Source organism: Cyanistes caeruleus, chromosome 20, assembly GCF_971803275.1.
Source record: "Cyanistes caeruleus chromosome 20, bCyaCae1.hap1.1, whole genome shotgun sequence".
NCBI classification, from domain to species: Eukaryota; Metazoa; Chordata; class Aves; order Passeriformes; family Paridae; genus Cyanistes; species Cyanistes caeruleus.
This window is the reverse complement of record NC_141720.1, coordinates 10,051,186-10,064,600: the sequence shown is the minus strand read 5'-3', so window position 1 is coordinate 10,064,600 and position 13,415 is coordinate 10,051,186. Positions and strand designations below refer to the sequence as shown.

At 49.1% G+C, this 13,415-nt stretch overlaps 1 protein-coding gene across 11 annotated transcripts in view; it reads right to left on the bottom strand.

Moving 5' to 3' along the window:
* MVB12B (multivesicular body subunit 12B) overlaps positions 1-13,415 on the bottom strand; it is a 58,464-nt gene that overhangs the window by 43,613 nt on the left and 1,436 nt on the right. For 4 of the 11 annotated variants that reach the window (XR_015278263.1, XM_086858531.1, XM_086858525.1 and 1 more), the window contains 4 exons: positions 9,947-10,032; positions 8,785-8,907; positions 3,589-3,696; positions 480-576 (listed from right to left, as the gene is read on the bottom strand). Coding sequence is in view for 10 of the 11 variants with exons in the window: in XM_086858531.1 (XP_086714657.1) it covers positions 480-576; positions 3,589-3,696; positions 8,785-8,895 (316 nt within the window). In the remaining variant the exon portion in view is untranslated. Of the gene's footprint in view, positions 1-479; positions 577-3,588; positions 3,697-8,784; positions 8,908-9,946; positions 10,065-10,753; positions 11,278-13,415 lie in introns of those variants that run through there. The other 7 variants (XM_086858526.1, XM_086858522.1, XM_086858523.1 and 4 more) reach the window with 3 other exon arrangements.

The window sequence follows — 13,415 nt, the reverse complement described above, 5'->3', positions numbered from 1 at the left end:
CTGGACACTGCACTTGTGCCTTGTGTCAGCTAGCACAAACATACTTGACCCCCCTCAGCACTTCCTGGCAGGACAGGAGCCCTTGCTTCCTCAAGCAGGGAGATGTACAGTGGGCAGGCATAAACCCACAGGCCCTTCCTTTCAGTGCAGTTCTGAACGCCCCTTGGCACAGCAGCTCTCCTCCTGCTAGGCCCACTCCACTCTTCAAACTGAAAAAAGAAACTCTCCCTTCCTGCCTGAGACATAGAACTTTAGCAGGTGAATGGATACAGACAGGCATCCCACTAAACAGCCTGAGGAGGACAAGAAAACCAAAGGCTGTTTTACTGCAGCCCAGAGCTGCCTCTAAATGTGCACATGCCACACCAGAGAGCGGAAGTGCCAAGAGTGACGGTGACCCTCTGCCTGAGATACAGCCCTGCATGGCCTGACCACAGAAGCACTGGCAGAGTGGGACTGAGGAATAGATGTCAACTTACGTGTATCAATGGTCTCCTGGATGGGCATGAAGCCTACAGGTAAAGTGTCCTTGATATCAATGAGCTTCATATCAACCAAGACATTGCCTAAATGACTCTTTGGAGAGAGAAAAGAAACAGTTGATTATGAAAATGTCACCAAATTAAACCCCAGATCTTCCCACCTGCTGAAGCCTGAGAGGCCTTGTCATTGTATCTGACCACAACTTCAGAATGTACCAAGGCACCCTTGCAAGTGTCCTCTCAGCAGGAACCAAACAATGACTGACTAGGAGACACCAGACAACTTCCAGCATTCAAAATTCTAACACCTCATCCACTGCCATACTTCCAGATCCTTGCAAGCACAGCCAAATTTTTCCTTTTGTAGGCACTGCAGTTCAAATTACTACTTTCACCAACCCATGCACTGAGCAGGTTGCCTCAGTTCTTACACATTCTACATCTACAAGAGCAAGAACATGACATTTCCATGACAGTAACAGCAGAAAGCATTACAGGATGATGACTTATGCACACATAGCCAAAGTTATTACATGCAATAACTAATTAGTACTAAATAGACAAGGTTCTAGCTCCAAATGCAGCACACTCCAGAAGCACAGGCCGTTTGGAACAACAAACTTCATTTAGAGTCCATATGAATTCTGAACTCATGCCTTGTCCTATTAATCAAGGCTTGAAGAGCACTGTGCTCAATTCAGAGTGACAGCATCCACAATGGTTTAGAGACTAGATTTTCTTTGCAGTTTTCAATAAAACCAGCACTGCTGTCAATAATCTGGAGTCACATATGAAAGAAGAACACATTTTAGGTACTGCACAGCCTTTATAAACAGAAACACAACACAGAACAATTAAAATTTCATCCCAAGCCATAAAACAATGTCATTGAGTTTTACTGTTAATGTTTGCAAAATACCTCCTTTGGTTTTTATCTGGCAAGTTTTTCAGACAAACCTGTACTCTCTGATTATTTCACTGAACTACTTAAAAATATTTAAATTTGCAGGCTCTGAAATAAGGGGAGGTCAGGTCTGAGTTTATTTTTGGGAGGTCCTGCGTTTTATGGTCCTCAGCAGAAGGCTCAGAAGACCTGCTGCCCTGTCCCACCAGACACAAGTGTGGCACACATCCACTGCTCACATGAAGAGGTCAAAGCCAGGCAGCCCCCACATGCCACTGACCACCCATGTCCAGAGTACCTTGGAGCAAGCAACGCTGGATGCTGCCAAGCCTGAATGTGTCACTTAACATGGTCCTGGCACAGCAAACAGCAGACAAAGTAGTTGCTGCTGATTCATCTTTCATGTTTTATTTATTTAAGCTGTCTGTGTGTTACATCAGTGGCAACTTTCTGCTGAACCACTGACCATTCTTCCATCAGCAGCAGACAGATAGGAGAGGTGTCTCTAATGAGCTTGTTAGCTGCTGGAACCCTGGGAGTCAGCTGTGCCAGGTACACAGGAGAAAAGGGGACAAAGCCCCCAAGTCTGTGAGACCACCATCCAGGGCCTCCCTGCACTCAGATACAGCAATGTCCTTATAATTGTCAGATACTGTCAACTGCTGAGAATGATGATTCTGCTAAACAGGCACTGCAAACTGACTCTGCTCTAGCACAGATATCTGAAGCCATTAACTCTACTAACTACAACATGCCCTTCAGGAGAAAAGAGTTTCCAGTATTTTGTTAAACACAAAAGAAACCCCCAAATGGTAAAACTTCTAACCCAAAGTGCAGCAACACATCAGTGCCCAGGGGAGAGAGAAGAGTCTCTCACCTCCCTTCCTCCCAGATGAGGGAACTGAGGCCCCTTAGCCCCCAGATGCCCCAACAGGGAAGTACACCATATATCCCATACGGCCAAGAGGACTGAGGGAAGGGGAAACTTTTTATCAACATTTTTGCCTCATCAATATGAAGAAGGTACTTGCAAACCATGCCGAGCCCAGGGTTCCTGCCCAAAGTCCAACAGGCACCACCTGAGGGTATTTACACAGTCTCTGCAGCCAGCAGCTGCTCCTGTCCTGTAATTATTTCTGATAACTTTGCATTTCAGGCAGCCACAGATCAATCAGCACAAACCTATTTAATAGCCTCCCTGCCTTTTCCAGGGCTGCTATTCCTGAAACTGTACATACTTGGGGATGAAAAGCACAATTATTGTCCATCCACCCCAGGAAGTGATATTTCCCATAGCTCTGGAGCTTTGCTTTAATCTAGAGGCAGGCAGGGAAGTAGATGGAATAAAGGTCAAATGCTGGGAATTGGCAATGCCCAGCTTTACTGTCAGGACCTGTGAGCAGCCCCTGAAGCTGCCATCACTTTTCTGCTCCCATCGTGGTGAATGCACAAGTACAAAATGGTACTTCCAGACCCTGCCAATTGAGTCACCGTGAATATCCAAAGTGCAACCAAAAGCAGGATTACCCACTAGATGGAGTGCATTCATTGCAGAAGTCAACAATTCCTCCAGAAAAAATAAAGTTTTCACAGTAGCCTCAACCAAAACCACAGCAGAATGCATGAAGCTCTTGCTGCAGTCTCCTCTCCTCCACAGAAAGTGTGGGCAGACAACTGCCACTAATCACGAAGTAACTCATACTTAATAGTCAGACCAGATTACAAGAATGTGGTAGCATATGCACAGTGTGGGCACATTTTCAAGAATCAGTACCAAAACCAAGAAAGCAAGCAAGCTAATCCTGCAATAAAATATCTGTGATGCCCCTGGATTCAAAAACCAACATTTCCTTCACTGACCTGCATTGTTTGTTTCTTTAGGAATTTGGGTTAGACATCAATCAGGAGCATGAGTGTGCAGCACCCACTGCTGCAGCAGGAAACGAGTGTAAGACGCTGCTAAAATGCAAACGTTTCCTTTTGTGCTTCTTTTATTGCAGAAGATTTTGTCAGCAATTTCTTTCCATGAGAAACACAGACAAAATGCAAATATTCTGCCATTGCACTTTGCCTCCTTACTCACCCGAACTCAGTGAAACGCCTGCTTGAATTATAATTGGCTCCATAAAATGAATCATCTTATGGGTAAGAGCATACCAGGCACAGATGCAAATCATGCAGACACTCAGCAAACGGACTTACATTTTCTTTCGAAAATGATCTGGTGAAGCACAGGTACCGTGTGACCTTGGATTTAAATAAGCCATCTTTCCACAGGTCAGCATCCAAGCCATCTGCTGTTTGTGCAACCTGCAAAGAGACAGAGAGAGAGAGAGAGGAGACATGTGAGCCAAGATAAAGTTAATACATGTGCAGTACTTCTTCCTCAGACCTCTCCTAATTAACAGCAGCCCAAACTTTCACAGCATCTCATTAGTTTCTTCACAAGGTGCAGTGCAAAGAACTTTCAAGAGGAGGTATAAAAAGAAGTTCTAAAAATGTTGTCTCTCAGGAGACCCTTGATTAAAGATGCCCTGACAAAGGCTACTCTAATGAGGAAACTGCAACTTCAGTTATAGTCTCCAAACAGTAGTTTGGAAAAGTCAGCACATTGAGGGATTCATTACCACCCCACACACAAGGGCACACCAGGCATGCTGGGAGGGTCCGTGAAGACAGAGCACAGAAACTGACTCGTCTCAGGACTATTTTCATGGAAAGCTGAAAGGAATTCTGGCTCCCAGATCAAAAAGCTGCTTCCAGCAGGTGGGGGAATCCCTGGTCACTGGTGGGTTTTAGCAGCAGTGCTGCATGCAAGGACACACCCTGCAAATGTCCCTCTCCAATGCAGCCCCGCATCCCACCGAACCAATGGCACGTGATGGTCCTGGGTATGGAAACAGACTGGACCCGCCACAGGAGAGACAGCTTGAGCTGCAGAAAATCTCACTTCAAGCTGATTCAAGGAGGGGGCAGGAGGCAGCACCATGCACTGGGGAAGGCCTCTTCTCTCAGCAGCTAAGTACTCACCATGCCCAGAGCAAGCTGGTAAGAGCCCTGGCCCCAAAATGTTTGCTGCAAAGAGAGGAGGCAAGAAGGCAAACACAAGAAGGGCAGAAGAAACAAGATTACCTTATCAGACTACACCCAACTGGCATCTCCAACAGGAGACTCCAGCACGGTCTGAAGCTCCACAGAAGCTGAACTTCTGCCTTATGCTTCTCAGATGGGGCAGACTGCTCCACTGCAGCTCTTGTAATCATACCAAGTGAGCCCTTGGTCCCAGAGCAGCCTGATAACAAAGAGCTGACACTTGTCACTTTTGCACCCATGTTTAGTTGAGCACAGACTGTGCCAGACACAGGAAGCAAGAGCTGTGTGCTGACAAGGCTCCAATTACCCTGAGTGCAGAAGAGACAAGAGACAGTCTGATCAAAGCAGCAGAGTGCACTGACTGCTCCCCAAATTTTGGCAACTGCTGCTCACAAGCCCCAGCTCAGGTGAAGCCATTGTACAACACACACAGCTTTTGTGTTCAGGCCTCTGCATGCCTGATTTTTAAACAGACACATTTTAGAACAGGATTTTGGTGAAAAGTTTTGCTTATTTGAATTCCTTGAATTCAAACCTTTCCTGAACTGCTAGTTTAGGATTATGTAAAATCCATATGCGTATTCCTCTGTGATGGGTGTGGATGCTGAATGCAAGAGATCAGGCAGGTAGCACAGTGCCTGTGTGAAACTAAGTCATATAACCTTCTCACACTGGCCTGAGAAAGCATGGCCTGAGAAATTGCAGGGAGGAACTCAAACAGTCCTTGGAGAAGGAAAACAACCTCTGCAGGTGTTCTTTGTCTCCTTGCTGTTTACTTGCAAGAAACGGTCAAGGGGTGTCGTTCCTGACTGTCCAATAATGGTGATGTGTTGGTTTGACGGCCAATTAAAGTTTTACCTTTTCAGACCTTCTCAGAACTGTCTATAAAAGAAGATCTGGAAGAGTAAAACTAGGTCTCTTTGCAACTAAGCTTGAGAGTCTGTGTCGTCACTATTGCCATTCCTAATACAATGTGACAATGTCAGTCCTGGTGAAAAGACATTCAGGAAACAGTTTGCTTGGGAAAACTGCTGGCATATAGGGATGTTCAGTTTGAACTCCAAGCCTGGAAAATGTAAGCATGAATGAACTTGTCAGAAAACTCATGGGGAAAGAAAGCAGAGCAGTATAAAGAGGAAACCTCTTGCATCACCTGCTGGGCTCCAGCAAGCAGAAAGAAGCCCCAGCAGCTCTCAAAGCAGAGCTGTGCCTGATCAGCATGCCCTCAGGACAAGAGCCAAGCGGGAGAGGCTGCAGCAGACCTGGCCAGCAGGACAGGCACTCTAGTGCCCCAGCTTGCCCAGTCCTTCCTTGGCTGAGAGGCAAGGAATGTGCGAGACAGAGGATATGATGCCTGGCACGGAGCACACGGGGCCGTGGGCACAAGGAATGGTTCTCCTCATGAGCTGGGGTGAAACACTTCTCACCCGTGCTACAAACACACGGACTTGACAGAGCGACGCCCGCTAAGGAAGTGACACCCCGCTACGGACAGAGCCATCTACCTGCTGCACAGCAGTCAGAATGGGGTTACTGCTACCACAGTCAGGTCTTTGGCAAGCCCTTTAAACCTCCTGCCCCACAGGATGAGCTGCCCCTCTGGCAGTCAGGGCTGTTCCTGCTGGGTGAGCAGCTCACTCAGGCACTGCCCCAGAGCAAACCCCACTATGGAGCTGCTGTTCAGCCTGCAGCAAAGAACACGGCTGCATAGGAACCACACATCCCTCCAATCCCAGGCTCCTGCCTCCCACCTCTCCTCCCCACCCAGACACTCAGTCTTGCCAGTTTGGCTGGATTTTCAGGAATCTAAGTTCAGACACACGCTGCATATTTCGGCAAAATCAGGTCTTTGGTGCTTTGGCTGTGAAAAGGACTTGCCAGTTATTACAAGTGCCAGTAGCACATTTGTTTTCTAAGCAGACACAAAGGCAATAGAGATTATGGAGTAACTAAAGTACAACAGAGGAAAAAAGGCCTCTGGCCCATTTGCCAAGACACCCCCCCAGACACTTCCACCTGTCAGCTCCAGATGGGCAGCAGGCTGGGGCTCCATCTGAACCTGAGAAATGGACCTGGACATCTCTATACCTAGGATGAAGCATCCATGCTCCTGGAGATTTCTTTTAAAGAGAACAAAAGGAAAAATGAAGTTGTCAATTGGAGAAGGATAAAAATGAAAGGGAAACTGGTAAAGCCTGTAACATAGGTGTCTCAGAAAGAGCTGGTTACTTCATTGCAAAACATGAAACCATCAGTGAAACTACATGAGGAAATACTTTCCCATGTGACTCTGAATCCACCTGTAGAACTGTGTGCTGCAGGATGCAGTAGTGACACACAAAGCCACTGGATCCCTAATGGGACTACAACATCCCAAAAACCACTGCTTTTAATACTTCCCAAAAGATGACTGTGGTTCTCCTTCCCACGGTACAGTGTGCACCTCTTATTATGAGGGCTCTAGCATGCACACTTCTGCCACAGCTGCCTTCCTCAAGACTTTACTGCAGCAATCAGCTGTCAATGTCTCATTAAGGAAATTGCCTACCTGCAGAAACACAGATCCCAAAACCAGCCAGGCCTGCACACTGCCCATATCTCAGAACATGATTTCTCTGCTGAGCTGAGCACTGCACTTGTGCACATTTAGCTTCACGCTTTCAGCTGGGCCAGACCAGGTTCCAGAGGAGTCATGGAGAAGTGGCAACCTGGCATACCACACGCTGCTCCAGTGCACCGACTCACAGACGAGCCACCTTCACAAACACCCAGGCAAGAGCAGCACACTCCTGCATGCCACTGTCCCCTGTCACATCAGCATGGTACCCAATATGGCCCCTTGACAGCAGGTGCTGCACGGGGAACAGGACACCAAGTGTGGCTGGAAGCACCCATGCACACTGCGGGGCTGCCACGGTAAGCGTGTGGCAGCCGTGCTGGGGGAAGGAGAGCCGTGCTGGGGGAAGGACAGCCGTGCTGGGGGAAGGACAGCAGACAGCAGGCGCTGCCCCACAGCCCGCTCCAAGGGCAGACAGTGCTCCTTGTGAACAGTGAGGCAGCAGAGCCAGAGCAAAGGCAGCTTCTCACTGTGCCCTGAGGAGACAGCGACCCACATTCACCAGCATTACACCACCACCATAATTGGATTAAGCCACAGGAAGACTCTTTTATCTTGTTTAGCTTAAACTGCGTTAGTGCTGCAACTCCCCATTAAGCCACAGGCAGGCTATCTGGGGTGAATGCTCTCTCTGCCCAGCCATTTAGGCAAAATGCAATTCTGATATCAGAAGTCTCACACTGTCCCGTGCTTCTTTATCAGGGCAAGCAGCTAATTACACAGCCTGGCTCACACAGGTAATGAGCACTTGGAAAACCACAGTAAATGTAAAAACCTCCCAGGTCTTTAAGGAGCCTTTTCACAATTCCCCCCTTGTGTCCTTACTTCAGCCTGATCCATTTTGTTTCTTCACACTGAACAAGGTACACAATGATTCAGAGCTGAAGAGGTGTGAGCAAAGCCTCAAGTCAGCTGACTTCCACTCCCACCACACAGGCTGTGTGGCTCTGGAAACCCAAGGTGTGATGTAGCACAGTTGGAGCAGGACACATAGAAAGGCGAGCAGATGAACTGCAGACCAAATCATTCTCTACAGATCTCTGCAAGGTCAGTATTTTATATTTCACAGTTTGGGACACTGATCTATGAAAAGATACATCCTGCTGTTGGTTACACAGCAGCTAATCCAAAGAACAAGCAGCTGTTGAACAGTGACCTCCCTTTATCCATTCACACATTCATCTGTGCTGTATCCAGCAGCCTTTTCCTGCTGCCAGTCTCCTGCCAAACCTCAGTTTAGAGGTTTGCATTCTGCCCATCAAAATCATCCTTGCAATTTCAGCTGGATACAAAACTCTTTGATTCTCTTTCTGGAGCTTCTCATCATCATTGTGCAGTGCTGATATGTGGGATTAAACAGCTGATGTGGGATCCATTTATTTAGAGATATAATTTGTACAATACTTAGGACTTCTTCAGGATGAATGTTACTAGGATTATTAAATTTGCTTGCCATAGTGGCCAGCTATTTCTGTAAACCCCTCCCCCAGGAAATCAAGCTTCTCTGGAATGGCAAAGATGAAGTGGCACATTTGCACCCACAACCCTCTGCTGAAGGAAAGCCCTAACCAAATGACTCCTCACAGCACAGTTCCAAGGCAGGCTCTCTCTGGAAGAGATGCTGCTCCAAACAAAACAAAGTGCAGAACCAAAGAATTAACTGCAGCAGCTCTAACAGCTCTACTTACAACATCATATCCAGTGGGTGCTCGGCTCCGGGATGCCACCACACCAACGCCCGTGATGGGATCCATCGGCAGGTCGGGCAAGGCCTCGGTGAGGTCTCGCACCTCAGGCATTATGGACTGATCCTGGAAGAAAGAAGCAGAATTAAAGGGCTGCTGGGCACCACACCCCAGCAGAAGCCAGAGAACCAAGAGCACACATGCATGCCACAGTGCCTGTGCTGACACACTACAGACGGCCAAGGTAAACAGAGGATTAGGCCAGACACACCTTCTGCACTTTCATTTGTTTTTGATAAGAGAGTACACTTGTGCAATGCCAAATAGGTTTGAAATTTGGGCTGGCAGCCTCTGAGACTCATTTTGTTGCTTCCATGGACTGGTCTCCATCTAGCAGTGACAGGAAAACCAAAGCTCAATCCCTTCTCTCCCAAAAAGAGAACAAATTTCATCCCCAGGTCAGGCTGGTTGAAGCAGCTCTGTTATTTTAAACAGCAAGAAATCTGCTCCTAATGGCTTTAGAGGGAGGTTCCCCATCCACTACGGGTGTTAAGACATGCTGGGGGTTCCCCCGTGAGTCCTCAGTTCCATCACACCCCCCCCTCAGCCAGACTGATTTCAAGGAGCAGCACAGATGTCTCTGGCGCTGGATGCAGAACTGCACTGGCTGCAGGGAGCCTCATCACCAGGGAACACAGAGGAAGCACAGGGTAGGCTGGTGCAAAGCAGAGAGGCCTTGAAGAGGCCTGAGCATCTTCCAGAAGAGACACATCACCGAGAACATCAACGGAAGGAGATATGCAAAAAAGGACAGAAGCAGGTAAGACCAAATAATTTTGGAGGGATGCTGCTGCAGGAAGCAGGAGGAGAGGACAAGAAAGGGGCTGAAACAACCGAGGTGAAGGATGGGAAAAGGTGCCACTACCTCAGCATGTGATCTCCTGCAGAGGCAGCCAGTTAAAGCAAGTCTTCCCTGGCTTTCAGGCAGGAATGCCCCAGGAAACCGCCCCCAAACACCCCAAGACAAAAGGGCAGTGCTTTGTGTAAACAAGCATCACTGCTGCACAGACAGACAAGCCGTGAACCAGAGCTGCCTAATTCAATTCCCTCCTCAGAACAATCAAACCCCAGCATTTCTAAGCCATTTAGATGGCTGGTTACTTACTGCTTCTAGAAAAGGCAGAGGTGAGTACTGGTGCCAGTGGGACCTGGGTTTACACTTCACAATGCCCAGTCTGAACAAACATCGTGCTGCAGGCAATAAAAAAGAGCAAGTCTGGGCCCTATGTAAATAATAATAATGTCACATGAACAGCCAGACCACTTGAGGAGTCCAAAACAATAGGTGCTAGTGACCAGTAATGGTGCAAACACTATTGCTGATGAACCAAACAGAGAGGACAGCTCTGCTTTAGCACCAGGACACACATCCAGCACACAGAGCAAAGCAAACCCTCTTCACTCCCCAAAGCATGATGGCAAGTGCAGCCGGAGCCACAGGGGCTCACCCTCCTCCCCCAGCAGGCTCTCTGTTGTCAGGGTGGGTGAGGAGCATGGGGCCCTACTGCAGGAAAGCTGGAGGCACCGGCACAGCCAGGACAAACCCTGCACCACTGCCTGTGCCACCCACAGCTCACCTAGACGCCTTGCCGGTAATGCAGAACCTCAGATATACAGCATGGAACAAACATAATGTGAATTTAACAAAGAGCTTGGAATCTGCTCTTCATGAACGCTTTCTGAAACTTCTTCAAGTCACTCAATAGTGTAGCGACTTGTTACTACATATTGAGAGGAGCTGAGAGGTAATGAATGCTGACATAAGCTTCTCTTAGGCCATTCTGAACTGAAATCCAGGTAAGTGATGATACTCCACAGCGTGTTAATAACACCACACGGCAGGCTCCCACCCAGCTGCACTGCAGGGAAGCAGATCTGCTCACACAGTGCCTCCGGCCTCCACCAAACGCACCCTGATGCAGTGCCTGCTGCTGAACGCTGCCCAGGCCGTCTCGCCATGCTGGGGCCTGCTGCAGGGAGGCCCAGCTGCTCCGGCAGGAACCTGAGCAGCTGCCAGGTCAGCCTGGGCAAGGCTGAGGACGAGGGGATCCCCGGCACCGGCACAGCAGAGCTGGATGCTCCAACCCGCAGAGCCGTGCCTCCCCCGCAGCCTGAAGGAAGAAGGGCACCTTTGTGGGAGCCGTGTGCGGCCCTGCTCGGCACGGCAGGGGGAGGGGAGACGGCATCAATCCTCACTTTGTGCCGGCTCACACAAAGCCCCTCTATGGCGGCAGCGCCGGGCGTGGGCCTTCCGCCTGGCCACGGTGGATGCTGCGGGCTAACGCGGCACAGGGCCCGAGCAGCACCTGCTGCAGCACGGCCAGGCTCTGCCACGCCAGGCCAGCCACCCTGCACAACTGCCCGCTGTGCAGGGGCACTCAGGATGCATCTGGAACAGATATGGAGCAGTACAAGTCAGCTGCACACTGGGATAAATGTTTCTGTGAACTCTGCACAGGTCAGAGGGGAATCTGCGGCTGGGCAATCACACAGATGATTAGTTACACTGCACTTCGCGAGTGTGTCAACAAGGTTTAGTTTCTTTTCTATTGCGCCTTTTAACTCAAAAATGAAAAAAACAAACAGTGAAAGAGGAGATTAAATTAAGGAGCAGGATTCCCTAAATACCTCTATTAGGCAGCTTGTTGTTTTAATTCTCTTTAGCAATGTGAGTTTGACCTGCATGCCCACCTACCACCACAGTGGCTGAGTGCTCAGCCCAGGATATGGCCTGGTCAGCATCCTGCAGTAAACTGCCTGTGCCGAACTGCTCACTGCAGGGTTATTCCGGGAACAGGCCAAAACAATGAGAAGAACACTTTTCCCATTAGTTGTGAGTGTGCTCCCTGGAAGCTGTTCTCAGCTGTAGGGCCACATCCAGTCCCCAGCACACCCCAGCAGCCAAAGGAAGCCGGATGTGTGCTCTGGGGCAGGAAGATGCTTCAGAACACTGTGGGGCCACCCAGACAAAGCCAGTGGGGAAGGAATGTGTCTCTGACAGAAAAAGTCCCTGTGCATGCTGGCGGGGCCAGCACCAGCCCCAAGCAGCATGCAGCAGAGCAGGGTGGGACGGTTGCAGGACGAGATGGACAGGATGCAGTCTTGGACAAGCAGCCACCATGCTGCTGGCTCCATCCCAAATGCTTCTCAAGCCTCAAACCAGACATGCCTCAAGGCAGGAGGCATAGTGTCCCAGGGATCTCGATGCCCAGCTGTAGCAGAGGCCTTTTGGGACTCCACTGGTTTCTGGCACAGCCTTCGTCCCACAACCCATGCCCACAGTCACACACACTTCCCCTTTTGCCAGCACTCCCAAATTTGTCTGTTTATAGCCTTTTTGCTTGTTCTCTCCCATTTCCTTGTTAGCTCATCCGCCTCTATTAGTTTATCCTAGGCATACTTTTCTGCTGGCTCCACTGAGGTGACTGACCACACACGCTGCTGGGCTCTGGCTGGGACACACATAAAGCAGAAGAACCCACTTTCAGAAATGAAGGCATTAATGTGAGTTTCTAGACCATTTTCTGCACTCAGTGTTCCTTTTGAACAAGTTCAAGATCTGGTGGGTACATAACCAAGCCAGGCCCTTCAATGTATTTGCTACAGAAGCATCATGCTGCTAGCAAAGCAGGTCAAGCTCTGAAGTTAAATAGCCAGGGCCTTAAGAGGGAGAATGGTGTTATTGTTTCTTCCTCCAGCTACAAGCCCTGCACTTTGACACTGGCTTGCTCTTCCCACAGGCAGGAAAGTATGAGCTAAGCCAAAACTGGAAAAAAACCCCAACTACCTCACTGTGTTTGTGGGAAATGGTCCCACAAACCAAAGCAGACACGCTGCTCAAACCCTGGCTGCCTGTGCAGCCTGTCACTCCAGCCCTGCAGGATGGTGGGTGGCACTGCTGGCACCGCACTGCTCCGGGGGCACACCGCCTCAACTCTCCCGCGCTCAGGCACTGGACACGGCCCCAGACAACTTTCTATTCCTGTTTCTATTCCTGTTCATGGAACAGGACATATCTTCAATGAGAAAAACAGGAGCCCGCAGTGGCAATCAGCATCAGGGCCTTGGAGACCACCATCACAAACAGGAAGAACTGCAGTGTCACATTACACCACCATCGAAGGCATGCCCGGAATCACCCCTGCACACAGGCTAGGGACAGCTGCCCTGCACCAGCTGCAGAATCTATACTTTGTGACTGAATGGGATGGAAACAGGAACTTAAGTGAGAGAATGAGCAAAATTGAGACCCCGTATTGCTTCACAGCACTTCTAACTATGGACACACATAGTGTCCTGTTTCAAACCAAAATAGGTTTCCATACACAGATGGCCTTGCACCAGGGCAGCAAAACTGAAAGGATATTCAGTTCAGTTACTTCTATCTCGGCAGAGATATGAACAGGTCCCTGGGGGCTACTGGCACCCTTAAGCCTGGGATTTGTTTTATCAGAGATGCACAAAAGGGGTACAAGAGTGAGATGCTGTCTGTTTTATCTCACACCTCCAGAAACTCAAATTATGCCTTCATCTAGAAGGGAAGGCCATCTCGGCTAAAAATGATAGGAATGATG